This window comes from Drosophila nasuta, chromosome 3 (genome assembly GCF_023558535.2).
Source record: "Drosophila nasuta strain 15112-1781.00 chromosome 3, ASM2355853v1, whole genome shotgun sequence".
NCBI classification, from domain to species: domain Eukaryota; kingdom Metazoa; phylum Arthropoda; class Insecta; order Diptera; family Drosophilidae; genus Drosophila; species Drosophila nasuta.
The window spans coordinates 24,725,474-24,753,413 of NC_083457.1; the positions used below are offsets into that span (position 1 = coordinate 24,725,474).

Below are 27,940 nucleotides of genomic sequence, written 5' to 3' on the forward strand. Positions count from 1 at the left end.
CAATCCAATTTGAAGTTATCAATAGTTTGTAATCGAAATATATTTAGCTTTTTTAGTAGATTGACATGAAAATATGAAAAGATGTAAAAGAAAATTATGAAATTTTGATCACTTTTATCTGTATTAAGACATATTCCAATAACAGTACCAAAAAATATTAGTATACAATATTCAGATTCTTGTATCAAGTTAGGGCATGTTCCACTACGTTTGCAAGATAGAGTAATTTAAATAGCTTTCAATTGAGAATATTCATGAAACAACCTTAATCAAGTTAATCAATCTAATCTATAATAAATTCGCACATAGTATATTTTATTGCAGCATGCAAATCTATTAGACCAATTTAATCTCATTCATAACATATACTCGTAACGATCTTTTACAGGGTAGCTACACATCGACTACTTTACATCGCTTTGCCTTTTGTTTTGCTTATTCGTGTTGAGTATTTTATTGATGACTTTTTAGTTTTACACTGTTGAGAATCGGTGGTGATACAATCGCTCTACCGGCACGCCACGTGCTGCCAGCTAAATATTTTTCAAACTAGTCGTCAATTCTGGGTGGAAATTATATGTGATTGCAATTTGTAAAATTTTAAATGACAATTAATGTTAATTTGCTTTTTCCTTTTGTTGCTTTTGTTTGTGACTTCTAAGCAAACGCAGTGCAAAGCTGACCAGCAGGAAAACTCCAACGATTGTGGCTGCTGCAAAGGCAATCACATCCAGCAAATAGAATTGATACCAGGTGAGATCCAGACCAGCTGAACGCATATGTGGAGCACCCTTATGGCGAATGACATATTCGATCCAATAAACCGCATTCTTGCGCGGCTCCAACGGACGATCGCGGAAGATGCGCGAGACGCGTTGAATATTCTCCTTGTAGGTGACGTTGTGGATGAGCTGAAGCAACGAGTGAGTGAGCAATTGCTCAGTGATGGACTGAAAGTGCAGACTAATAGCGTAGCCACCTAGCACAGCCTTGTTCATGTTCAGATGCTGAGAGAGAAAGAGTAAAGATAGCTTTAAATTTCATTCCTTCAATAAATACCCTGCAATACCTGATCGCAGTAGAAGGGTATGCCTAGCATGGGCACCGCATAGTGCACACCTTCTTGGGTGCCAAAGAGACCGCCGTGTGTGATGAATACTTTGACATTGGGATGCGCCAGAATATCCGCCTGTGGCAGCCACTTACGGATCATGATGTTCGCCGGCAGCTGGCCAATTGATTCGTCCTCGAATTTCCATAGAACACGCTGCTTCAGGGAGCCAAAGACCTTGAGGAATAGCCGCAGCATCTCGGGTGGCATTTCTTTGCTCTGCACATTGCTGCCTGCAAGAGGAAAGCAGCAGCATTTAGAGCAATGAAGGAGGAAATTTACTCCTCACACTTGCCGAGACTGAAGAAGATGGCGCCATCTGTGGCCCCGTCGAGGAAGCTTTGCATATCCCTGGGCAACTGCTTCGGTGGATAGATATGCATGCCGCCCACTGGCACCATCGAATCGACGGTGGGACGTGACGTTGTCAGCGGTGCGTGACTGTTCAGCAGCATCACCGAGATTTGCGTCTCCATGTGCCTGACCTTTGGCACCTCAGCTGCAATCGGAACGCACGACAACTGATTCACTTAGCTTGACATCGTTCATTTGTACTTGCATCCACTCACCCATTACTGTGTTGAAATACTTTGTTGCTATTGCATCCATTTTGGGGAAATAGTTAAGCAGGCGATCAAAGTCCTCATACAACGAAACGTAAGTATTCCGCAGTCGCTCCACAAAAGACATGCGATCGGTGAAGGGCATAAAACCATGAGGCACAAAGGACCACGGCGAGATCAGTCCCATCATCTGACTCATGTGATTCTCGTAGCCCAGCGTACTGGTTGTCACTATAGGTATGTTGTACTTGTATGATAAGGCGAGAAAGGCCTCCTGATAGAACTGCTCGGCCAGCAGCAGATCGAAGACTCCCTCCGTCTCCTTGGCGTGGATGAGCTTCTGCACCTTGGGCTGCTTCAATGCATGCTCCGTGGTCTTGAGTCCAATAATCTCCAGCATTTTGAGAAAATCGTAGTTTGTCATTTGTGTGAGATCAAATAGATGTTCGACGCCAAAGTTGAGCTTCACTGGGGAATGGAAAAGCAGGAGATAAGACAGGAAGACACATTTAATCAAATTTTGATTTTTAGAAAAATAAGTTTTCTTTTAAATTATGAGCTTAACTGAGGCATAGAAATGCAGGAAAGAAACATTTACTAAAATTCGAATTTCTAGAAAAATAATTTTTAATAAAAAAAACCCAATGAAAATAAGTTTAGTAGTTCATATAGTCATTAATTTTTATATATGCATAGGTCTAATATACATAGATTTAAATAATAAGAAATTGCGATTTTTGTATAAAATAATATCAAAATATTTAATTTGATTTAATAAGGTTAACTTATTGTAACATTCTTAATAACTAAATAAAAAAATAATTAATAAAAAAAAATGTGCTCAACAAAATACAAAACAAAAATACGTGCTATACAGCATTTTAAGATAGCTGCGAGTGACACATTAATGAATTTAAATGTGAGTCAAGTAATTGAATTATTTTTAGAGATTTAGAGATTATAAAATTCCTTCGTCATAAAGTCAACGTAATCATTATAATATATTAATATGCACAAAAAATAATATAAAATTATTTAACTATGAAATCTCCATTATAATATATAGTATACATATACCTTTATATTGTATATATATAGTATATGTATACCTTTTTGGCAAATGTCTTTTTTTTATCCCTCTACATGCAGTACAATTACTTGTTTAATGAGGGTAAAATTATTTATTATATTAGAAGTTTATTAAAGTGCTAGTCTAAAATTAAAATTGTATCTTTTTATGATCCGTACGAGTAAAACGCCATGGTGTTTATAACTTTAATATATTTTTGGTAATTTCTTGAAAACTTCAGTGTATGCCAAATACTATTATCACAAACTGTGGAATAGTAAATGAAATCATCGCAATAATAATAATAAGTTATAATATCATAAGTTTATAATAATGAGTGGAAAACAAACTCAAAGCAAATTAGCCTCGAATAAATAAGAAATCCTAGCTATCAACGCTAGATGTTTGTGTAATTTAATTATTACACCTTTTAATACCGCAAGTAGAATATATAAATAGTAATAAATGACATTTTGCACTGTCACAATTGTTGCTTACCGTCATGCCAGAAATCGTAGACAGGTTCTATGAGCAATTCCGTGTAGTTGCTGCCGAGGCTTTGTGACTCGAGGGAAAATGCTGCAATCATTGTCACTTGATGGCCACTCTCGATGAGTTCTCTTATCAGCGCCGTGTGCATCATGTAGTGACTCTTGCCTGTCCATCGACACGATGTTAATATTTTAATAGGAATGTAGTACAGTGAACACTCATTACCTGGAAATGCATAGACAGCAAGTATTTTGGCGCCGCACACAAGTTTGATTTCGCTTAGTACTGACAGCAGGCAGCACACAAAAGTTAAACTCAATCTAAATTTCATTACGAATCTGTGAGTTCAGTTTGATTAACTGTTCAATATTCACTCAGTCTTAGTGCGACAGTTGAGCAAACAACTGGAAAAACAAATAGTTTTCAACAACTAGATTGAACTTGAAAGTTGTGGCAAATGCGCAGTTTGTTTTTTGCATGTAGAATTAAGAATTCACAATGAATTGTCGAAAATCAAGTTGACTTTTAACTAATTTCACTGTAATTATCTGCACGAATATTCAAACTTCAACTTTTGTGTCTCCCTTGCCGGGTTAGCTGACTGTTTAATTTGCCTGTCTGTATTTTACAGCCTCCAAACGCAGACTGAACTCGGTTCGCGTTTTGTTCTGATGATATTTGCGTTGAGCGTGAGAATTGAGTGCAAAATGGAGAAGAGATTTGCCATTTTCACTCGTAATCATATTCAGAGAACAACTTGTCACAATTATAGATACACAAACATTTCTTGACTCTCTCAAGTTAAGCTGCATCTGATTAGTCAGATTAGCGGTCAGCCGGTTTTTATTTACTTTTGTAAAAGATAAAATATCCAAATGAATTGGATTTTGTGTTTAGTATTCATAAAGAGAGTGGCAGAAGATAGTAATTATACCCGTTACCCATAGAGTAGATGGTGTTGAGCCACTAAGCTTTTTTAGTAGCTTTATTTTTGCACGAATATTGTTTATAAATAAAACACGCGAATTTCAAATTAATTGATATGGTACACATGAACATATAAGTAACCATTTAATATTTTTTGGCTGTGACTGAAGCAAGTGTCCAGCTTCCCCACCGACACGATTTACAAGATATAACACTTCAAAAGTAAAAAGGCAATTGGCCGATCGAACTACAAGCGATCGCTAACAGATACATAGTATGCAGCTATCTAATTTGCCGTCGGCGTTTTTACGTTATTCTTACAGACGCGTGCCACCATCAGATTCATACAGGAGTACACATACATATGTACACGAACATTTAAATGTAATGATTTTAGTTGTAAATGTAAACTGTAATCAAACTTAAACAAATTAAAATGGCTTGGCTATCCACTAAAAATCCTGTTTTTAATTCATGTCAATTATGAAATCAATAAATAATTTTGAAATTCCTTTCAATTCAACTCATCGCAGGTATTATGACGCTGTTAACGTGCGTTCTGCTCGCTGTTAACTTAACAGACCTGTTGCAATATGTCAGACGGTCAACAACAGCCGCCGTAGTCTGATCAGAAAATATACTAATGTACCATTCAAAGCAGTGCTGCCAACTTTACCAGGAAAAAAGCTGTTTTTAACGTTAAGAGAGGAGAAAAAAGCTTAAAAAATGATTAAAAAATCCAATAAAAAGCCAAAATCAAATGTATCAAAAAAGCGAAAAAATATCAAAAAATAACAATTTATTAAGTTAACTTTGTTTGAGAAATTTCCATCATTTAGACCACTGTTATAGTGGTCTTCCAATAGTTGCATTATACCCTCTGCAGGTCTGCGTCATCTCTGCGAATCCATGACTTGAACTCATCACTTTTAAGCCAGACATCGTTGCATTTGTTTATATTATTTCGGCATTTCAAAACTTTTTTTTTTATTAAAATAATAACGAAATTATAACAAAGATAGGTGCACTGTTGCCTAACTGGGCAACTTAAACAAATCAGAAATAATAAACAAAAAATTAATTATATCAGCAGCACATAATAAATATAAAGTAAATAAAGATTGTATAAATTGAACCTTAGGATATACGAGAAATGATTTCAAAACTTACTAAGAATTTACGTGCACTTTTTATATATCATAGAGATCGAAGCTTTAAGTGAGTGATGACCTTAGCATATATCGAGAAAAATAATCGATACGCCACCAAATTTGTTGGTTTGTTTGTAAGTGACTATCGTAAAGCTGCCTTTTTCATATTTTTGGAAAAGCCAACTCAATTTCCGGAATTCCCGCTTTTCACAATTCCCGCAATTCTCAAAATTTTCCCGCATATAGCTTTAAAAAAAGCCAGTTTTGTCGGAAAAAAATCCAAATTGGCAGCACTGATTGGCATGCTCCAATGCTAATTGCAAAAACAATTTCTCACTTTCGTTTTCTTATCTCTATTTTTCATCTGCATTTGAGCAAGGTAACTGGACTTGCATGTGGTTGTTGTTGGGTCATCAAATTTCATGAACATTTTGTTGTTGCTTTGGCGACGCGCATCCACTTGAAAAAATTGTATCATTTGATAAGTAACTCGAGCAACTATTCATGTTGATAAAGTAATAAACTATGTACAAAGTTAAAAATATCATCCATATTCATGTGCATAAATTTTATATTTTCATTGTTATTTTATAATTGTCTTTATTATAAAAATGTTTCTCTCTAATTTTTTCAGTGTATTCATTGAAATACAAACATTTTTCTTTACTAGTGTTGGTGTTTTCTTTTGAATGTATTGAAATTTGCTCCGTTTTGGGCACCCCTGCTCTCAAAGACTTTGTACAAAATCACAAACACACATCTACGTGGTAACCATCACATTGCTGAACAGCAAAACAGAAGAAAAAATACGACAACGTAAGTAGTTTAGAATTTGTTTATTACTGTCTAAAGAACAGAAAACATTAACATTATTACATTATCACTCTCTTACTCTCGCATAGAATATGGCCGAAGACGATAACTACCTCTTCCTCGTTAGTTTCGTGCCGATGATGAGAAGGATGACGCCACGACAAAATGCCACATTTCGCACCATGGTGATGCAAGCTATGTTGGATACGATGCAACATCCACCCAACCAACTGCAACAACAGCAACAGGAAGAACAGGAGCAACAGGAGCCATCCAGCTCCACACAATAAATCCATTGCGTGGCGCCGACTTGTGGCTGTTGCAGACAGATGATTTTCTGCTGCAGATGAGTTTCTGCCACAAGTCGGCGCCACGCAATGGAAGGAGCTGCGGCTCCTGTTCCGCCTGTTGCTGTTGTTGCAGTTGCATTGTATGCAACAACGCTTCGCTCACCTTTGCTCAAAAAAGTGGGCATTTTGTACAGGCTTCATGTTTTTCATCATCATGAAATTATAATCTGCGTCTCCAACATGATGTTTGTCATCCAGTCTCGACGTGGAGCCGCCGCACTTTGCGCCACAGGTAACATTGCGAAAGACACACTCTCTTGTGATCTTGCGTTCTAATTTGCCGGCGACGTTTTTACGTTATTCTTACAGATGCGTGCCACTATCAAATTTTATAGAGATTATGCCCAGCAGCTGCACTCCATACGGGCCAAGTCGATAGGTCCTGTCGGTCTATGTGGGCCAACGGGAGCTGGCCGCTGCGGCACCGCACGACAAGAACATTAACATCATTGGCGCCGACGATGTCACCACCTGTATTATCGTTGTTGTCCGGTGAGTAGTAAATTGTGTTCCTATTGCTAGTTAAAAGTCTCAACTATTTTATACATTCAATTACAGGTTCAGGTGCTGTTGCTTTGGCGCATTTCGATGGCAGCGGCGTTGATGAGGCCGTCTGCACAATGCATTGTGCACTGGCACCATCGAATCGACGGTGGGACGTGACGTTGTCAGCGGTGCGCGACTGTTCAGCAGCATCACCGAAGAATGGAGTTGCAGCAGATAAGATAAAGAAATATAAATATTTAATCAAATATCATCTTTTGAAAAGTATTTTTTTTTAAGTATAGACAGGAATAAATAGTTAATATAGTAATAAATGTCTATGGATGCATCGATTTAATAGAGATAGTTATGAATAAAATAATGAAGAAATTTATGTATAAAATAATATCAAAATATTTAATTATATTTAATAATCTTAACTGAAAACTGTTAGTAATGTATAATTGTTAGATTGAGCACTAACACAAATGAAAAAAATAATAAATAAACTAAATGTGCTCAACTTGAAGATAAGTGATATACAGCATTTTATAATTGCTCCGAGTTAACATTAATGAATTTAAATGTGAGTCAAGTAATTAAATTATTTTTAACAGCGCGTGATTTAGAGATTATAAAATTCCTTCGTCATAACGTCAACGTAATCATTATAATATAGTAATATGTACAAAAAATAATATAACATTCTCTAATTATGAAATCACCTTTCTAACATACATAAATATATAATTTTTGCCAACATACAATTACTTGTTTAATACTTATAATTTTAGAAGTTTATTAAAATGCTAGTCAAAAATGAAAATTTTCTCTTTTTATGAACCGTACCAATAACACGCCAATATGGAGTAACTTTAATATATTTTTGGAAAATTCTTGAAAACTTCATGCCAAATACTTATTAAGTTATAATATTATAATATTATAACTTAATATTAAGGAGTGGAAAAAAAACAAAGCAAATTCTTAATTAATCTAAATTTTATTGCGAATCTGTGAGTTCAGTTTGATTAACTGCTGAGTCTCAGTGCGACAGTTGAACAAACAACTGGAAAAACAAATAGTTTTCAAGAACTGGATTGAACCTGAAACTAAGAATTCACAATGAATTGTCGAAAATCAAGTTGACTTTTAACTAATTTCACTGTAATTATCTGCACGAATATTAAAACTTCAACTTTTGTGTCTCCGTTGCCGGGTTAGCTGACTGTTTAATTTGCCTGTCTGTATTTTACAGCCTCCAAACGCAGACTGAACTCGGTTCGCGTTTTGTTCTGATGATATTTGCGTTGGGCGTGAGAATTGAGTGCAAAATGGAGAAGAGATTTGCCATTTTCACTCGTAATCATATTCAGAGAACAACTTGTCACAATTATAGATACACAAACATTTCTTGACTCTCTCAAGCTAAGCTGCATCTGATTAGTCAGATTAGCGGTCAGCCGGTTTTTATTATACCCGCTACCCATAGGGTAGAAGGGTATTATAACTTTCTGCCGGCAGGAAATGTATGTAACAGGTAGAAGGAGGCATCTCCGACCCTATAAAGTATATATATTATTGATCAGCGTCAACAGCCGAGACGATATAGCCATGTCCGTCTGTCCGTCCGTCCGTATGAACACCTAGATCTCAGAGACTATAAGAGATAGAGCTATAATTTTTTTTCAACAGCATTTGTTATGTTTGCACGCAGATCAAGTTTGTTTCAAATTTTTGCCACGCCCCCTTCCGCCCCCGCAAATCAAAAAAATCGAATAACAAGCCTAATTTTAAAGCTAGAGTTGCGAATTTTGGTATATACAATAATTACTGTAGTAGTTATGATTCCTGAAAATTCCTGGCTACGATCAGATAAAAATTGTGGAAGTTATTAAAGAAATACTTTTGTATGGGCAAAAACGCCTACTTACTAGGGGTCTTAGTTGCTTTGGCCGACAATCTGGAACATTGTGCCGTCTATGGTTTTTTTTTTGTATGGTGTACTATATCGATATACCAAACATACCATTTGGTATATTTTGTAGTATTTTTTAGTATTTTCGGTATATTTTGAAAATTATACCGCAATATTTTGCCTTTATTAAAAATGGGTAGCGGGTATCTCACAGTCGAGCACACTCGACTGTAACTTTCTTACTTGTTTACTTTTGTAAAAGATAAAATATCCAAATGAATTGGATTTTGTGTTTAGTATTCATAAAGAGAGTGGCAGAAGATAGTAATTATACCCGTTACCCATAGAGTAGATGGTGTTGAGCCACTAAGCTTTTTTAGTAGCTTTATTTTTGCACGAATATTGTTTATAAATAAAACACGCGAATTTCAAATTAATTCTTTATTGATATGGTACATATGAACAAATATGTAACCATTTAATGTTTATACCCGCTATCCATAGGGTAGAAGGGTATTATAACTTTGTGCCGGCAGGAAATGTATGTAACAGGTAGAAGGAGGCATCTCCGACCCTATAAAGTATATATATTCTTGATCAGCGTCAACAGCCGAGACAATATAGCCATGTCCGTCTGTGTGTCTGTCCGTCTGTCCTTATGAAACACTGGATCTCAGAGACTATAAGAGATAGAGCTATAATTTTTTTCGACAACATTTGTTATGTTTGCACGCAGATCAAGTTTGTTTCAAATTTTTGCCACGCCCGCTTCCGCCCCCGCAAATCAAAAAAATCGAATAACAAGCGTAATTTTAAAGCTAGAGTTACGAATTTTGGTATATACAATAATTACTATAGTAGTTATGATTCCTGATTCAAATAAAAAACAAAAACGCCTACTTACTGGGGGTCTTAGTGACTTTGTCTTACAATCTGGTATATTGTGCCGTCTATGGTATATTTTGAATGAGGTACTATAACGATATACCACATATACCATTTGGTATATTTTTTTAGTATTTTTGTAGCATATTTGGTTTATTTTGAAAAATATACCGCAAAATATAATGCTTTTATTTAAAATGGGTAGCGGGTATCTCACAGTCGAGTACACTCGACTGTAGCTTTCTTACTTGTTTTTGGCTGTGACTGAAGCAAGTGTCCAGCTTCCCCACCGACACGATTTACAAGATATAACACTTCAAAAGTAAAAAGGCAATTAGCCGATCGAACTACAAGCGATCGCTAACAGATACATAGCATGCAGCTATCTAATTTGCCGTCGGCGTTTTTACGTTATTCTTACAGACGCGTGCCACCATTAGAATAATACAGGAGTACACATACATATGTACACGAACATTTAAATGTGATGATTTTAGTTGTAAATGTAAAGTGTAATCAAACTTAAGCAAATTAAAATGGCTTGGCTGTCCACTAAAAATCCTGTTTTTAATTCATGTCAATTATGAAATCAATAAATAATCTTGAAATTCGTTTCAATTTGAATTCATCGCAGGTATTAGGACGCTGTTAACGTGCGTTCTGCTCGCTGTTAACTTAACAGACCTGTTGCAATATGTCAGACGGTCAACAACAGCCGCCGTAGTCTGATCAGAAAATATACTAATGTACCATTCAAAGCAGTGCTGCCAACTTTACCAGGAAAAAAGCTGTTTTTAACGTTAAGAGAGGAGAAAAAAGCTTAAAAAATGATTAAAAAATCCAATAAAAAGCCAAAATCAAATGTATCAAAAAAGCGAAAAAATATCAAAAAATAACAATTTATTAAATTAACTTTGTTTGAGAAATTTCCATCATTTAGACCACTGTAATAGTGGTCTTCCAATAGTTGCAATATACCCTCTGCAGGTCTGCGTCATCTCTGCGAATCCATGACTTGAACTCATCACTTTTAAGTCAGACATCGGTGCATTTGTTTATATTCTTTCGGCATTTCAAAACTTACTAAGAATTTACGTGCACTTTTTATATATCATAGAGATCGAAGCTTTAAGCGAGTGATGACCTTAGCATATATCGAGAAAAATAATCGATACGCCACCAAATTTTTTGGTTTGTTTGTAAGTGACTATCGTAAAGCTGCCTTTTTCATATTTTTGGAAAAGCCAACTCAATTTCCGGAATTCCCGCAATTCTCAAATTTTTCCCGCAGATAGCTTACAAAAATAGCCTGTTTTGTCGGAAAAAAAATCCAAATTGGCAGCACTGATCGGCATGCTCCAATGCTAATTGCAAAAACAATTTTTCGCTTTCGTTTTCTTATCTCTGCATTTGAGCAAGATAACAGGACTTGCATGTGGATGTTGTTGGGTCATAAAATTTCATCAACATTATGTTGTTGCTTTGGCGACGCGCATACACATGAAAAAATTGTATTATCGCGTCATTTGACAAGTAACTCGAACAACTATAGATGTTGATAAAGTAATAAACTATGTACAAAGTTAAAAATATCATCCATATTCATGTGCCTAAATTTTATATTTCCATTGTTATATCATAATTGTCTTTATTATAAAAATGTTTCTCCCTAATTTTTTCAGTGTATCCATTGAAATAAAAAACATTTTTCTTTACTAGTGTTGGTGTTTTTATTTGAATGTATTGAAATTTGCTCCATCGTAAGCAGCGTTTGGGCATCTCTGCTCTCAAAGATTTTTTACAAAATCGCAAGCACAACCACGAGGTGACCATCAAAATACGACAACGTGAGTAGTTTGGAATTTTGTAATTAATTAATTAACATTAACATTATTAAGAAAAGGAAAGAAATATGTTGACATATTCCCTCTCTATTGCAGGAAGCAGAAAAATGGATATTAGTAAATTGATCTCCGAAGTCGAACAGCGTCCCGCTCTGTGGGATATAACCCATCCGGGGCACGGTGACCGTACGGAGAGGAGATTTCAATGGCTCGGCGTGGCATTGGAAATGGGTGGCAATGGTAAGTCTGCCCCAACAAAATCAAAAATCATAACCTTAACTGCAACTCTTGCGCTCTCTCTATCTTTTGTTCAGCGCAACTGTGTCAGCGCAAGTGGCAGAGATTGCGCCGCAGCTACCGGAGGTGCGTTAGCTTACACAATCACTGGATCCACGCCGAAGCCATGCAATTCTTGGGCAACGGCAATCGGGCGGATGCGGACAACCCCGAGGAGCAGCACGACAACGACGAGAGCGAAAACGGCAACGACGAGAACGACAACGACGAGAACGAGACCGACGACAACTACTTCTTCGTCATTAGTTTGTTGACGACGATGAGGAGGATGACGCCATTGCAAAATATCCAATTTCGCACCATGGTGATGGATGCTTTGCGCTATATGATGACCCAAATGCAACAGGAGCAACAGGAGCCATCCAGCACCACACATTAAAATAAACAAAAAAATTCCATACAATATATTTAATATATAAATAAAAATATACCGTATGGCGAAAATACAAATTATGAATTATACCGCACTGCAATTCGTTCATTGAACATGGATAGCTTGTATCTCACAGTCGAGCACACATGACTCCAGCTTTCTTACTCGCTTTGAATATCGAACTATTTATGGCAATTCCAGCTTAGATATTCAGCATTTAATATAATTTATTTCCTCGCTACTGAAAACTGTTTGATTGCCAATTAAATTTGGCACGCTGCAAAGAACATTTCTGTCGATTATGAAATATATTTGAATATTCACTTTCTTTTATTTCGCTTTACTTGTGCACTTAGACCACCAAGTTGCTTACCAATTCATTAAATAATAAATGCAATATCTGTAATTTGCTTTCAGAGTATTACCACTCAGTTCATTCAATTCAATTTGTTAATTAATTGGCTACCAACAATGAGTAAAAAAATGTGAATTTAAATTGTATATAGTTTACCAGTCCTATATAGGCGTATCTTAATTAACCCACAACATCCACCAATGCATCTAAAACTATATCAACATTGTATCGTCTAAAATTCCCCATCCGAAACATATTGTATTACTATAAGAGTAAGAAACAATAAAAATTTTCTTCAGCCCTATGCCGGCTGACGGATGAGTTCCTTATCAACAAAATACTAGAACCACTTGAGAATTGCAATAGTCAAATAAGTAAAATTTACTATTTACGTTTTTAATTTATGTAAACAAACCTGCAAGTATGCCATACAAATTTGTAATTGGAGAACGAAGTATTGCATTTTTTTAAGCTGATCATGACAATAACATAAACAAGTTAAAAAGCTACAGTGCTCGACTGTGAGATACCTGCAACCCATTTTGAATAAAAACAAAATATTGCGGTATTATTTTCAAAATATACCAAAAATATTAAAAATATACCAAATGGTATATTTGGTATATCGATATGGTGCCACATTCAAAATGTACCATAGCTTACAAAAATAGCCTGTTTTGTCGGAAAAAAAATCCAAATTGGCAGCACTGATCGGCATGCTCCAATGCTAATTGCAAAAACAATTTTTCGCTTTCGTTTTCTTATCTCTGCATTTGAGCAAGATAACAGGACTTGCATGTGGATGTTGTTGGGTCATAAAATTTCATCAACATTATGTTGTTGCTTTGGCGTCGCGCATACACATGAAAAAATTGTATTATCGCGTCATTTGACAAGTAACTCGAACAACTATAGATGTTGATAAAGTAATAAACTATGTACAAAGTTAAAAATATCATCCATATTCATGTGCCTAAATTTTATATTTCCATTGTTATATCATAATTGTCTTTATTATAAAAATGTTTCTCCCTAATTATACCCGCTACCCATAGGGTAGAAGGGTATTATAACTTTGTGCCGGCAGGAAATGTATGTAACAGGTAGAAGAAGGCATCTCCGACCCTATAAAGTATATATATTCTTGATCAGCGTCAACAGCCGATACGATATAGCCATGTCCGTCTGTCCGTATGAACACCTAGATCTCAGAGACTATAAGAGATAGAGCTATAATTTTTTTTCGACAGCATTTGTTATGTTTGCACGCAGATCAAGTTTGTTTCAAATTTTTGCCACGCCCACTTCCGACCCCGCAAATCAAAAAAATCGAATAACAAGCGTAATTTTAAAGCCAGAGTTGCGAATTTTGGTATGTACAATAATTACTATAGTAGTTATGATTCCTGAAAATTTGGTTGCGATCAGATCAAATTGTCGAAGATATTAAAGAAATACGTTTGTATGGGCAAAAACGCCTACTTACTAGGGGTTTGAGTTGCTTTGGCCGACAATCTGGTACATTGTGCCGTCTATGGTATATTTGGAATGGTAAACAGTATCGATATACCAAACATATCATTTGGCATATTTTTAGTATTTTTTTTAGTATTTTCGGTATATTTTGAAAATGATACCGCAATATTTTGCCTTTATTAAAAATAGGTAGCGGGTATGTCACAGTCGAGCACACTCGACTGTAACTTTCTTACTTGTTTTTTCAGTGTATCCATTGAAATAAAAAACATTTTTCTTTACTAGTGTTGGTGTTTTTATTTGAATGTATTGAAATTTGCTCCATCGTAAGCAGCGTTTGGGCATCTCTGCTCTCAAAGATTTTTTACAAAATCGCAAGCACAACCACGAGGTGACCATCAAAATACGACAACGTGAGTAGTTTGGAATTTTGTAATTAATTAATTAACATTAACATTATTAAGAAAAGGAAAGAAATATGTTGACATATTCCCTCTCTATTGCAGGAAGCAGAAAAATGGATATTAGTAAATTGATCTCCGAAGTCGAACAGCGTCCCGCTCTGTGGGATATAACCCATCCGGGGCACGGTGACCGTACGGAGAGGAGATTTCAATGGCTCGGCGTGGCATTGGAAATGGGTGGCAATGGTAAGTCTGCCCCAACAAAATCAAAAATCATAACCTTAACTGCAACTCTTGCGCTCTCTCTATCTTTTGTTTAGCGCAACTGTGTCAGCGCAAGTGGCAGAGATTGCGCCGCAGCTACCGGAGGTGCGTTAGCTTACACAATCACTGGATCCACGCCGAAGCCATGCAATTCTTGGGCAACGGCAATCGGGCGGATGCGGACAACCCCGAGGAGCAGCACGACAACGACGAGAGCGAAAACGGCAACGACGAGAACGACAACGACGAGAACGAGACCGACGACAACTACTTCTTCGTCATTAGTTTGTTGACGACGATGAGGAGGATGACGCCATTGCAAAATATCCAATTTCGCACCATGGTGATGGATGCTTTGCGCTATATGATGACCCAAATGCAACAGGAGCAACAGGAGCCATCCAGCACCACACATTAAAATAAACAAAAAAATTCCATACAATATATTTAATATATAAATAAAAATATACCGTATGGCGAAAATACAAATTATGAATTATACCGCACTGCAATTCGTTCATTGAACATGGATAGCTTGTATCTCACAGTCGAGCACACATGACTCCAGCTTTCTTACTCGCTTTGAATATCGAACTATTTATGGCAATTCCAGCTTAGATATTCAGCATTTAATATAATTTATTTCCTCGCTACTGAAAACTGTTTGATTGCCAATTAAATTTGGCACGCTGCAAAGAACATTTCTGTCGATTATGAAATATATTTGAATATTCACTTCCTTTTATTTCGCTTTACTTGTGCACTTAGACCACCAAGTTGCTTACCAATTCATTAAATAATAAATGCAATATCTGTAATTTGCTTTCAGAGTATTTCCACTCAGTTGATTCAATTCCATTTGTTAATTAATTGGCTACCAACAATGGATAAGAAAAAGTCAATTTAATTTGTATATAGTACAGTAGTATATAGTATTTATTAAGGGTTTTAAGTTGATAAAGAAGCAGTTTTTATTCGTAAGTACTGTACATCATGCAATAGTATTAATATTATTATTATTATATTTAATTATTAATATATAATATATATATTTTTAGTATAAGGATATTTAATTCGATTTTGTCGTTTGTCTACATACGAAAATCACATTCGATTTGTCTGTGTAAAATATGTTTGTGTTGCAAGTTTGCAATTCTTGTTTGCAATTAACTTGATATGCTGGCAATTAACAAGCTCGTTTCTCCACTATCAAATGCTGCCAATGTTATTTCATATTTTAATTTCATTTTCAAGTCTGCAGTTGTGCAGTTTTCATTTTATACGGTTTATGCACAAAGTTAAAGCAATTTGTGGCGAGCTGTTGTCAAGGAGGCGGCGACAGAAGGAAGGAATGAGTTTTGGAAATATGATTGGGTAGGTAGGTACATATATTGCTTAAGTTATTAGTCTAGGCCTTAATCTAGGGGGGCTTAAGTGAAATCCAATTTATTGTACGTGTGCAGGACGTCAGTGTGTGCCGAGAAGCTGTGGCTAATTGTAGCTCCGTGGCTGGGCTTGGATATGTTCTCTGGCTTCAGCGTTGTGATAAATAGCTGACTCGGGAGCCAGCAAATGTTGCACATTTGATGGCCAACACATACACAGATAGTTGCAAGGCAACACGCACACACGAGCATCGCTAAGACATATGGCAATGTGTGTGTGTGTGTGTGTGTGGGTGTGTGTAGAGGGTGTGTAGTTATATGTGTGTGAGGGTGCGCCTGGTTTCCTTCATGTGGCTTTTTCGAACAAAAAGTAAACAGGAAAGAAAAACATGAGCTATGATAAATAATTCCAGCTCATAACTAATACGCTCTGTTGGCCAGGGAATGCTGCAGCAAGCTGCCTTGCACGTGCACGTGCTTGGCATCGGCATCCATCTGTGCTCCTGCCCATCAGCCCATCAGATGTACTTGGATATGTAGCGCTTCTGGATGAGTCGGCCAGCCTTTCTCTTGAGTATGGTGAAGCGTATTAACTGCTAATCGCTGAAATGCGGCGACTGCGGCGGCACTCGTGGATATAGCTGCAGGGGGCGAAACGAGAAAAGGGAATTTGATTAGCTGCGCTCGTTAGACAGAACACTGTTATTGCTGTTGGTTGCACTTACCCCAAGCAGATTGCGTGGCACGTAGCCCTCTTCGCCGGTGGCATTACGTGCCCACCACCATTCATTTTCGGCATCGTCGCCTTTGCGCAACACGATCAACGGCTCGTTGACATGAAAACTCAGCTCATCGCTGTTTTGTGCCTCATACGAAAAGACGGCATAGACATCGCCATTGTGCAAAATCCCCAGCTTCTCTTGAATGCCTAAAGAGTGAGTAAAACAAAGTTTAATGTATCTGCTTAGCTGGTCTACGCGGCTTTTACTTACTGTACAGATACTCGGAGCAGCCATCGAAGCCTTCTTCGTCTTCTTCGCACTTTTCCGCTGGCGTCTCGTGATCGGAGAGCGTGGAGGCAAACAAACAGGCGCCGCTCTCCACCAGAAACTTGACCATGGACAAATTGTTGCAACTGGCGGCGCAATGCAACGGCGTCCATCCATCCGAATCCTGTGCATTCACATCGCAGCCAAACTGCACCAGAAATCTGTCAAAGAATTAAAGCAAAAGTTGGAGTGAAAGTTGCTTAATTGATTTCTAGTTTTCAAACTCACTTGACTATGTCAAAGTGGCCCGCACAGATGGCATTGTGCAGCGCCGTGATGCCTTCGTCGTTGGCCGCACTTGGATTGGCCACCTGCATGGCCGTCTTCTTCACCAGCTCCAGTTCACCCTCCAGACTTGCATCCAGCAGCAAGGCCAAAGGATCAAAGCTCACACGACGCGCCAACTTCGGTTTGCTGACAGCGCGATCTTTAATGTTGCTGCCACCATTATTATTATTGTTATTATTGTTCTCCGTTTGAGTTGTGGCCAAGTTCATGCGATCCGTTTCATCGACGCTGGAGCTGCTCTGCGAGTTGCTGTTGGGCGAATGCTGTGGCGACTCTACCACATTTGCGCCGCTTGCTGCCACACGGCTTGCCTCTTGCGCCAGCTGTCGGAGCGGCTCCTTCAGCTGTGCTTCTGCTGGCTTGCGTTGCAACAACAGCTGTTGACTCGCCGGCTTTGCCACGCCTGCTGTGCCAATGGGCGTGGCCTTGAGTCGTGGCGGTTGCTCGAACAGCGGCTGCTTGCGTATGGTGAGCGGCTTTGCCTTGATGGGCAAATTGTCATTAATGTTCAGCGACTGCAGTCCGAAGGTTTGCACTTGTGGCTGCCCCAGCGACTTGCCACTTGTGGTCGCTGCTGTGGTTGCAGTTGCTGAGGGTGCTGCTGCTGTGGTTGCTGTTGTACCTGCTGCTGCATCGCTGGGCTGCTCTGTGGGCGACATTTTGCTGGGTTTCGGGGGCAGCGCAGGACGAGCTTCGGCTGGCAATACGACGTTGGGCGCCACACGATTTACCTTGGGACTGTAAGTGATCATCTTGGGTATGGCGCTGCCGCTACTGTTGCTGCTGGTGTTGTTGTTGTTGCTGTTGCTGCTCATTGAAGTGGGTGCCACGCTGCTGATGGGTTTGCGTGGCGGCACTGCGAGATTGCCAACCTGCACTTGCAACGGTTTGGTGGCGGAGCCAGATGGCGCCATTGCCACCGATTTGCTGACGGCGCCAAGTGGCATGCTGTGCACCGTGAGTTGCTGTTGCGTGTTACGCTCCGAGAGCGTTTCGCTTGTGACCGCAATCTCGTTCTTCTTGGCTTGATCTTGCGCGTCCTTGTTGGCCGCTTGCTGATTCAGTTTGTTGATCAAAGCGGAGGCGGAGCTGCTCGTTGAGATGCTCTTGGGTATCTTGCTGACCGGCGAAGTAACAACATTTGTCGAGGGAGTTGCTGTTGTTGTTACTGCTGCTGCTGCCACTGCGTTTGCCTCTGCGGCTGCTGCTGCCGCCGCTGCGGCTGCCGCTGCTGCTGCTTCTCGATCCCGCTTCTTGGGTCCCACCTCAGCGTAGATGTGCGTGGTGCTGTCCATGGCCTCGTTCTGAGCTTGCTTGCGCAGCTCTGCCTCCGTCTTTGCCTTGCTGTTGTTGCTGCCACTCGTTGCCGTAAGCAACTTCTTGGCCAGCTTTGATTCATCACTCTCGCTGCTGTTGCTGTTCGTTGTGGTTGTTGTCGTTGTCACATTGCTGCTGCTGCTACTGGCTGGAAAGAAGCCAGGCGCCCGGCTCAGATCCTGTATCAGTTGATTCTGCTGATTCGTATTCGCCGTGGCTGCTGCATGCTTCAGCAAGTTGCCACCCGCACTCAGATAGCTGGCTGTCGTTGTTATCGTCGACTTTTGCGGCGTGTGTATGAAAGGCTCAACGGCTGCCACATTGACGCTGCCGCGTTGAATCGCTCGCTCTGCGGCACGTCCTGCGGCTGCAGCGGCTGCTGCTGCGGCCAATTGATTCACTTGCTTCTGCAGCAGTTGTTGCTTAAGTGCTGCCACGCCCCCATGCTTCGAGGCAGTCTGTCGTTGCTGTTGCTGCTGCTGTTGTTGCTGCTGCTGTTGTTGCTGCTGCTGAGCTGCTGCTGCTGTTGCCGCCAGCAATTGCGCGGATTGCACATGCAGCTGTTGCTGTTGCTGCAATTGCTGTTGTTGCTGCGCCTGCTGCTGCTGTTGCTGCTGTTGTTGTTGTTGCTGCTGCTGCTGTTGCTGATGATGCGTATTTGCCTGCTTCTTGCGTTGCAAACGCGTCTGCAGCTCGTAGATGCGTTGATCCACCGAGCGCAGTTCCGCTTGCCGCTGCTGCAGCGCCTCGCGTTGCATGTGCAACCTCGCATCCTGCTGCAAGGACAACTGATTGCGATACTGCGCAGACAAAGCGCAAAACGCAAAGAGGAAAGAGCAAAGCGCAAAACGGAAGCGGAAACGGAAATGCTTAATTAGCTACGTGTTCTCTCTTTCTCTCTGGTTTTATCTCTCTCTCTATCTGCTCTTCATCATTTCATTTCTCTTTTTTTTTTATTCAACTTACCATCAATTCACGTCGCAGTTTCTCGAGTTCCCGCGACGCTTGCGGCGGCAACGCTTGTGTTGCACCGTTGCCATTTGTGGCCAGCAAATTGACCGGACAACGGCGGTCGCGTCGCAGCTCCTCCAGCTGCCGCGTTAGCGCCTCCACCTTGGCCACCGCCAGACTGAGCTCTTTCTCCTTTTCGCTAAACAGCGCACGAATCGAGTCCAAGTCATTGCCTAAGCACAAAAGTTAAACGGATTAGTGGCCAGCCTTCCAAAAACACAGCTCTCATAACTCACGGCGCACAACTAATTGAAACTGGGCGGGACACATCGTAATCTCTGTCATAACCCTCCCTCTTCCCCCCCCTCATTCCTCTACTGCGATGTAATCAAAATGTTATGCCACCTTCGTAGTTGGACAAGTTTGTGCGCCGGCAGCATAACATTAATCGTTGGCATATTTCTCAAAATTCGCTCATCAACACGTTGCTTCCCCGCCCTGACACGCCCCCTTCTACACCTTTTGCCTGTCTGGTCACACACATGTCGCTGATATCCTTTAGCAAGGGGTCTGCACATCCTGCGGCTGGCTGTCTGAACTAATTATGGCCAACATGGCGCAACTGAAACCTCATTAACATAACGCCTTTGCCAGTGGACAAGTGTGTGTCTGTCTGTGTGCGTGTGTGTGTGTGCGTGTGTGTGTGTGCGTGTGAGACATGTCTCTTGTCTCTTGCTTGTTTGTGTGTGCTTCGGTATGTATGCGGGTGTGAGTGTGTTGCGGCATAAATCGACAATGCCAACGTGCTCAATGTTAACAACAACAATATCAACATAAGTAAGAAGGTAGTCGACTCCTATGATAGACTCCGAAATACCCGCTAACAAATTTGAATTTGAGCAAAGTAACTAAAGATAAGAATTATTGTGGATTTCTTACAAAGTCAAGTGCATAATTACATTAGATAGCTTCTCCATTTGTAAAGGTGTGAATTTTGAAAAAGCAATGCGACAGAACCAAAACTACATAACGGTTTGTTTGTTTATTCCCTTTTTTTAGTTGACCTCTTGCACATTGTTCTTGTAAAATAGAACATAGAGATAGGAGACAAGCAAAAACTCCGTTAAATTAGTTGTTGTTCTGTTCTTTTAGTATTTTTACACAAATACACAACTTTTTGGCTGCACACTGAATAGATAGATTTTCCGTTACGAAAAGTGCCGAAAATTATTATAATTTCCCGAAAAGTGAGTTTAATTAAATTCATGATTCGTGACAATACAAAAGGGACAAAATCATTGAGCTTAGAAAGCAAGGAATAACATACAAAGATATTGGCTTTAAATGTTCTGCAAAAATTAAATAAACTTAGCTATTATTATAACTTACTTTTGTCTCACAGTTGTGTTAATAATCCTATTTTTCAATTTTCAAAATAAGCACTGCTATTTCAAAGTTCACAGCTGTGTAGATCTCTTTGGTAAACCCAGCTGCATGCATTAATCAAGAATTAGTTTTACTAAGTGTATGAGATGTTGGAATGCATTGAAACTTTCTTGCATATTCCCACCATTTTGAATTATTTCCTTACATATTGTGTAGGAGGGTGTCTTCAAAAAAAAAAAACACTTGCACTTTTATATTTGACTTTGCAAAACTTTACAAAGCACGTTTTTACTTTCTCACTTGAAAAAACACTTGTAGCGCAAAACGAAAATAGTAGAATGGAAAAAAGGACTAAAGTGGGCAGGGTGACCATCACGCGACGAAACCTAGATCAGTGTGGCTGCGCGTATGACAAGGTCACACGCACAATATACTAGCTTTTTGTCGCTATCGATAACACTCGATCGCGACCACACTGTCAGCTGGTCTGAGTGGTCACACCTGCAATCATCTGGCATCAACATATGTATATAACTTTAAGGAATTTCAACTCAAATTTTGTTGTATCTTTTCATATTTTTTATATAAACGAAATAAAAAAGTTGATTGCCCTCAAATTTGGTATTTCTAATTTTACATGTGTGGGTGTTTATGAAAGCGAACAATCAACGAAACATAGTTATTGTTATGACAATAGTTCGTCAATAGATGGTATTTGTTTTTATCTATTTAATTAAGTGAAGAATAAGTTCTATTTAAAATAAGTGTCTTAGAAACACAGTTTTGTATCTCATAAATACAATCGAACTTTTCAATATAATCAAAAGGATTCAAAGTAATGCAAAAATAATGTGTTTTCTCAAGGGTGAATTTCTGCATTAAACGCCAACTTTCGCCGAGACTTTAAATCTACTAAACTGTCACTTTAGCATCGAGAAAGCAGCTCTGAATATTTGTTATGGGGTTGGGGAGAACTTCTATCTGTCTGCCATATACATTTAAGTATCTCAAAAACTTATTATGCTCCACCTTGCACAATAGTTGTCGGGTATGAGCAAGAGCAACGGCGATAACATCTCGAGAGCCCGCCCACAGGCAATCATAAAGGACAACAAAGTGCCACACATACATAAATTAAAGAGTCACACACACACCCCATCGCACGCACACACGCAGCTTGTAGCTGCTGAGGTAGTGGCACTCAACACGATTTTAACACATGTTAATCCCGATCCCTTGGCCCGCGACAACACGTTTGCGTTGCGTTACGTTGCGTCAACTAAGCGTCGCGTCGCTGCTCTACGCGATGCTTAACTCAATTGGACTCATCTTCACTTTGTAGTTGCTGCACTTGTTAGTTGCCCTTCTACCTCCCCCTCTACTCCACCCCTGCTTCCTTTCTGTCATACTCACTCAGTGTTACATTGTAGGTCTTCTGCAGATCCACTTGACCCCGCAGCGCGCGTAGACGTCGCAGCTTGGACTCCTGCGCTTCGACACGCTCCCGCAGCCGACGCAGACGCTCGCCCTCGGCGCTGGCCACCGCACTGCGCACCTCCTGCGATTTGAGGAAGCGCAACCGTTGCTCCTTTGTGGCCAGCAGCTGGTGCTGGCTGTCGATTTGCTGCTGCTGTCGCAGTGCCATCGCCCTCAGTTCGGCTGACGTCAGCCTGCTGGGCACCTGCAGAAGAGTGTGCAAAAGTGGTTTGAGTGTGGGATTAGTGGATTATACAAATATATATATATATATATATGCCATATATATGGCATGCCGTTAAGTATACGCCATGTGTGTGTGTGTTAGTGTGCGTCCGTGTGCTTAGATCGTTAGAGATTCAGCTGCGGATAAGCTGGCTCCAAAGGTGTCATTGCCGTTGTCGTTGTCAATGTCCTTGTCGCTATCCTTGTCGGTTGTCGTTGCTGGGCGTCAAAGTGAAAATGAAATTTCCACAATTTATAAACGTTATCTGCAATCGTTACTTTTCAACTCAACTTGTCAACATCTTCTTCTCTCTCTCTCTCTCTCTGTCTCTGTCTCTGTCCATGGTCATGGTCACGGCCCGTTTCAGCCTATTTTCCTCTCACTCCTCTTACACACATCCCAAGTTCCCTTCAGACCATAAATCAGGTTATGTTTATGTGTGTGAAAAATGAAAGCTAATTTGCTACCTTTTTATTTTGGGTCTAGCGGAAAAGCCACACCAGCAAAAAAAAAAAAAAAGCCGAAAAAATCAAAATAAAAAAAAAAATAAGAAGAATAACAAAGGAGAGACGTAAGCATAAATAGATTAAACTTGCACCATTCCCTCCCTCTAGCTTTCTCTTCCCAGGTGCAGATAATCGTACACTGAGCATAAATTCAACCAATTGCCCAACTGTCCCATAAAAATCTATTGCGGCTGTTTGTCAAGTCAATAACAAAATATATGCATGACTTGCCTGGCGAATGGTCGGAGCAACAAATAGTTTATTCACATAGCAAGTAGTCTAATAATGTGCCTTTTATAAGGATTTATGTGAGGCTTTCTACTTGAAAGTGGAAGTTAACCTTAATAAAAACATTCCAATATGTGTGAATCTCTGTCTTCTATGATACATTTGACTTAGTTATTAATTGCCCAAACTCTATAACTTTGCAACTCCTGATATATGCATCATAAATCATCTCTCCTAGCATATTTCATATTTCCTTACTTAGCTCGACAATATTCGGTATGAAGTGCTTCATATAGCATCTAAATAACTTTAGCCGCTAAGTATCGATCAATCAATAGTTATTCAAATATATGTACATATATTTCAAATTGTGTAAATATATATTATATGATTTATTTATTAATTGTCAAAACTCTAATACAGTGATAATGTTCATTCATCATAAATCATCTTTGCTTTAGTCTCAGCTGCCACAATTCATAAGTTAATATTCGAACATGAAAAGTGGTTGCTTGACTGTTGAAAATCAATAATTGTGGCTAGTTACTAGAATGCTTATAATTTATTGAAAGTTGCTAGAAAACTTGGCAAGCATATTTCTAGTATATTTCATATATATCTTTATAATATTGCCTTTGACTTATCAATATGTTGATAAAAGCGTTTTCAAGAGCATCTAAGTTATGTCAGTTAAACAAATATTTGTCCGAAAGGTATCGATTAACAGATAGTTTTCTAAATATATATTCCAAAAAGTATCTACATATTTTCTATCAATTATTAAAGCTTTATTACAATGAATCTTTTCATACATCATAAATCATCATTTCCTTAAGTATTCTCAGCTGTCATAATTCATAAGTTAATATTTTAGAATCTGAAAGGGTTTCTTTGTCTTTCTAAAATCAATAATTATAAGTAAGGTTATAACGTATTAGAATTTACTTGGCACTTCACCAGAAATGTTATAAAAAATCTTAGCATGCTTGATATTTCCCTTTATGGTATTTGCTTGCCTCGACAACATTTGCATAAAAGCGTTTTCAAGAGCATCCAAGTTATGTCATCTAAGAACGCTTCGCTGAATCATCTCGACTATATAATGCACATCATTATTATTTAGTACAAGTTTAGCCGCAAAGTATCGATCAATCAATAGTTTTCGCTCAGTGCCATTGATGGTCTGCAGTTTTACTTACATTAAGCTTCGGTTCGGATGTCACCACTTGTGTGGGACTGACACAGTCGCTGCGGCTGCTACCGCTGCCCCCGTAGCTGTTGCCAGTCAGGATGCCGCCGGCGTTGCTGCCACTGTTGCTGTTGCCGTTGTTGTTGTTGTTGTTGCCACCGCCAAGGGAGGCCCTTGAGGCAGGCATCATTGAAGCGGGCGGCATTTTGGGCAGATTGCCCGACACGGGCCGACACACGCAAGTTAGCATTGCTCTCGTTGTTGTCGATATCGATATAAAGATATATATATATTGAATAGTATATACTATATATTTCTTCTCTTTTGCGTTGCGTTGGCTATTGACTTTGATTTCGTTAACGTTGCGTTAAGAATTTTCCGATGGCACTTTTCGTTCACATTCACGTTCACGTACTTCTTCTTCTTCTTTATGATTTACTTAAAAATGCACTCACACTTGTATAATTGAAGTGTACGTATGTGTGTGTGTGTGTGTGTGTGCAGCACATGTCCTTCGTCCTGCGACTTTTCGATATTTTTGCATGCGACTAGCGAGTATTGCTGTTGCAGCTGCTGCAGCTGCAAATTTGTTTTTATTGTTGGAGAAAATATAACGAACGTAGCCATGACTTGAATGCAGACTACAGTCGGTACCCTCCCCTTGCTCTCCGCTCTGTCACACCCACATTTTCATAGACTGGCGGCACCCGCAGCCTGCGACCAGCTGCCTTGGCTGTGTACTCGTTAATGGATTTTCAATTCAGTGCCTGATTGAAAGCATACTTTGTACACCAGGCGACTGCGAGTGTGAGTGCAAGAGTGTGTGTGTGGGTGTGTTACTGTGTGTGTGTGTGTGTGTGTGTGTGTGTAGTGGTATTTGTCATGCGAGTGTTGGTTGTCATTGGCAACGGGCAGCGTCAACAGCCGTGACAACAACACTGTGGCACCACGGGCGGCGCCACCAAGCGTCGCTCAGCACGACAACAACAACAACAACGACAACAACAACTCGAACAACAAAAACCATAACAATTAAGACTGCTCCAGTAGAGTGCAGAGCATGCACGACTCGCAGACACCCAAGTTTAGTTAAAATTAGAAGTCCGCCCGAAAGTATGCTACATTAATTGTAGCAAACACTTGGGCTACTGCTATCCCTCTCTCTCTTTATCGCTCTCCCGCTCGTAACTAGTTTACTTAGTTTATTATTTAACTGGCACAACTACGTCGCTTAACGTTTAACGGCCGAGTTGCGTGTGCATAATCACTCGCACTTGCAGCGAGTAGTTGTGGTAAATGTCAGGAAAAACTTGCGAGGGAAAAACCACGCCAAACTGACCGCCCCGCCCCCACCCACAAAGGAGGCAAAAAGTCGAGTCAAGCCACACCCACATACATCCGAGACGGCAACTAAACACTGAGCAAACAGCAAGAACAACAACAACAACAACAATGGGAGCGAGAAAATGTCGTCATGTTGGCAAATGGAAAATGAATGCGACGCAAAGTTACAAGTGGAATGAGAGCCGGATGCAGGGACTGAGAATGAGAATGAGAATGGACGGGAGAATGGAACTGGATGGATTGGTGGGTGTTTAGTCAACTACAATGTTGTGTGTGACTGCTGCGCGACATGTCAACAGCTGCCAGTTGCCGGTCGAAGCGACGCTGCACAATTGGCTTTGGACACACTCCTCTATATATAGTATAGACTATATAGTAGTCTCGTATGCTATTCCGACAGCCAGGCAGAGCATATTGATGGGACACTCAAAGCCCGTAGCTACAAAGGAAATGACTGAGGGGCAGAGCGAAGTAAAAGCGAAGTAGAGGCGAAGCTAAAATGCGGCAGCTGATCAATGGCCAGGCAACAGGAGCAGGAGCAGGAGCAGAGACATCAGACAGCAGACATCAACAGCAGGCAGCAGACAACAAGAGGCAAGGAAGCAAGAGGCAAGAGGCAAGGGACAGTCTGTAGTATCAGAAATTGCATTTAGAAGCAGAGCGGAGAGCTCAATTTATGGCGCTTTTATGGGTAATATAAGGTCATACATACATACTTCGTACTCTGTGTACACACTTGCTTACACTCGTAAACTGAAGAAAGAGCTGGGGAAGGAGAGGGGGTAGGGAAGGGGCAGCTACAAAGCTGGATGTGTGGCAAGCAGAAGGACAAGCACAACACACAAAACACAGCGCCCGAGATTTGATTCGTGCCTTTTGATTTATTTGACTTTTGAATGGAATCAAGGCAAATTGCGGTTGTCAGCTAACAAACCACAGCAGCCAGATATCACATGACTGCACCACTGCACCACCCGGCAACACCCTGCACCACCCTGCCACACTCTCACTTCATTCATACAGCTTTGCTTTGCAACTCTTTCTCGACTCTGCAACTTATTGCGGTGTCCAGCTGTGTGGCAACTTTACTTTGTGCTTCATCGAAGACAAATCGAATCACGCCTCCGCTTGCCTCTTTCCCTTTCCCTTTCCCCTTCCCTATTCCCTTTAAAGCACACTTTCTAGAAAAAGTTGAATCGACAATTTTCGGTTGCGCATATTTTCCAATTAACAAAGTTTGTCATAATAACTCGCTGGCATTTCGATCATGCAACGAGCTATGTGCCTTCCACATTCTTGCAGCCATTTATGCCGCTGACAAGAGGACCTCAAGCTCGCAGTAACTAGAGAACTAGGGGGGAAAGCGGGGGACCCAAGAAAACTTTAGCCAAGGAATTTCAAACATTTTCGCTGGCAGAGCGCCACATAAAAAATACTAAAGCAACAGCAACAGAAAAGAAAAAAAAAAACAACAACGCAACTATTTATGTTGCAAGGGAGACTTGGTTGAAGGTTAGGGTTAGGAAATGGGTGCAAGGAGTTGGGGTAAGTAGAGAGTGTGGGTTAGTGTGGCAATGCCGCAGCCAATATAATTGTACATTGAAAGAGGTCCACAACGTTTTGGCGTTGGCGTTGGCGTTGGCGTCGCTGCTGCTGTCGTCATTGCCATTGTGTGTGTTTTTCTTGTTCTTGTTGCTGCCGCTTGTTTTTGTTGTCGTTGCCGTTGCCGTTGAGCAACAAGCATTTTATTGATTTTAGCCCTTTTAGCAGCGGCCTGCGGCTGTCAAGGGAGCGCCAGTTGCTGCCGCACACGCTGTTGC

At 40.0% G+C, this 27,940-nt stretch overlaps 4 protein-coding genes and 1 long non-coding RNA gene across 9 annotated transcripts in view; 3 read left to right on the plus strand and 2 right to left on the minus strand.

Annotated features, from left to right (window-relative positions):
* The first annotated feature begins 564 nt into the window (after nt 1–564).
* LOC132793465 (uncharacterized) lies at nt 565–7,409 on the plus strand. Of its 3 annotated transcripts, XR_009633124.1 has the most exons (6): nt 565–579; nt 663–753; nt 5,984–6,129; nt 6,216–6,708; nt 6,786–6,968; nt 7,035–7,409. It is a non-coding gene; the product is annotated as an uncharacterized LOC132793465 (long non-coding RNA). The 3 variants fall into 3 exon arrangements; XR_009633125.1 differs by lacking the exon at nt 663–753; XR_009633123.1 differs by lacking the exon at nt 565–579 and having other exon boundaries at nt 739–753; nt 5,948–6,129.
* LOC132793463 (UDP-glycosyltransferase UGT5) lies at nt 577–3,868 on the minus strand. Its single transcript, XM_060803398.1, has 6 exons — nt 3,461–3,868; nt 3,242–3,400; nt 1,681–2,142; nt 1,403–1,610; nt 1,070–1,340; nt 577–1,007 (listed from the first exon to the last, which is right to left on the minus strand). Exons 1-6 carry the CDS (start codon nt 3,564–3,566, stop codon nt 618–620), a joined length of 1,596 nt encoding a protein of 531 aa, XP_060659381.1. The 5' UTR covers nt 3,567–3,868; the 3' UTR covers nt 577–617.
* A 4,096-nt stretch (nt 7,410–11,505) lies between the features above and the next one.
* On the plus strand, nt 11,506–12,339 carry LOC132790885 (uncharacterized). Its single transcript, XM_060799631.1, has 3 exons — nt 11,506–11,609; nt 11,703–11,846; nt 11,921–12,339. The coding sequence occupies exons 2-3, from the start codon at nt 11,714–11,716 to the stop codon at nt 12,280–12,282; spliced, it is 495 nt and encodes a 164-aa protein (XP_060655614.1). The 5' UTR covers nt 11,506–11,609; nt 11,703–11,713; the 3' UTR covers nt 12,283–12,339.
* Nucleotides 12,340–14,416: 2,077 nt separating this feature from the next.
* On the plus strand, nt 14,417–15,255 carry LOC132791416 (uncharacterized). Its single transcript, XM_060800314.1, has 3 exons — nt 14,417–14,520; nt 14,614–14,757; nt 14,832–15,255. The coding sequence occupies exons 2-3, from the start codon at nt 14,625–14,627 to the stop codon at nt 15,191–15,193; spliced, it is 495 nt and encodes a 164-aa protein (XP_060656297.1). The 5' UTR covers nt 14,417–14,520; nt 14,614–14,624; the 3' UTR covers nt 15,194–15,255.
* Nucleotides 15,256–15,707: 452 nt separating this feature from the next.
* The window catches only part of LOC132789352 (apoptosis-stimulating of p53 protein 2), a 44,809-nt gene continuing 32,576 nt past the window's right edge, over nt 15,708–27,940 (minus strand). Inside the window, exons 1-7 of one of the 3 annotated variants that reach the window (XM_060797316.1) lie at nt 24,787–25,059; nt 22,565–22,832; nt 19,781–19,998; nt 17,438–19,614; nt 17,153–17,370; nt 16,886–17,088; nt 15,708–16,801 (exon numbers count right to left, since the gene is read on the minus strand). In XM_060797316.1, coding sequence (XP_060653299.1) covers nt 16,757–16,801; nt 16,886–17,088; nt 17,153–17,370; nt 17,438–19,614; nt 19,781–19,998; nt 22,565–22,832; nt 24,787–25,026 — 3,369 coding nt within the window. In that variant the 5' untranslated portion in view covers nt 25,027–25,059 and the 3' untranslated portion in view covers nt 15,708–16,756. Of the gene's footprint in view, nt 16,802–16,885; nt 17,089–17,152; nt 17,371–17,437; nt 19,615–19,780; nt 19,999–21,154; nt 21,346–22,564; nt 22,833–24,786; nt 25,060–27,940 lie in introns of those variants that run through there. The other 2 variants (XM_060797317.1, XM_060797318.1) reach the window with 2 other exon arrangements.

Excerpts from the sequence above, each read along its gene's own strand:
- LOC132790885 (XM_060799631.1), top strand. The coding sequence starts at position 11,714 with ATGGATATTAGTAAATTGATCTCCGAAGTCGAACAGCGTCCCGCTCTG. Across the intron at positions 11,847-11,920 it reads ATTGGAAATGGGTGGCAATG|CGCAACTGTGTCAGCGCAAG; the intron begins GTAAGTCTGCCC and ends TCTTTTGTTCAG.
- LOC132791416 (XM_060800314.1), top strand. The coding sequence starts at position 14,625 with ATGGATATTAGTAAATTGATCTCCGAAGTCGAACAGCGTCCCGCTCTG. Across the intron at positions 14,758-14,831 it reads ATTGGAAATGGGTGGCAATG|CGCAACTGTGTCAGCGCAAG; the intron begins GTAAGTCTGCCC and ends TCTTTTGTTTAG.
- LOC132793463 (XM_060803398.1), bottom strand. The coding sequence starts at position 3,566 with ATGAAATTTAGATTGAGTTTAACTTTTGTGTGCTGCCTGCTGTCAGTA. Across the intron at positions 1,611-1,680 it reads GTATTTCAACACAGTAATGG|CTGAGGTGCCAAAGGTCAGG; the intron begins GTGAGTGGATGC and ends TTCCGATTGCAG. Across the intron at positions 1,008-1,069 it reads TACCCTTCTACTGCGATCAG|CATCTGAACATGAACAAGGC; the intron begins GTATTGCAGGGT and ends TTTCTCTCTCAG.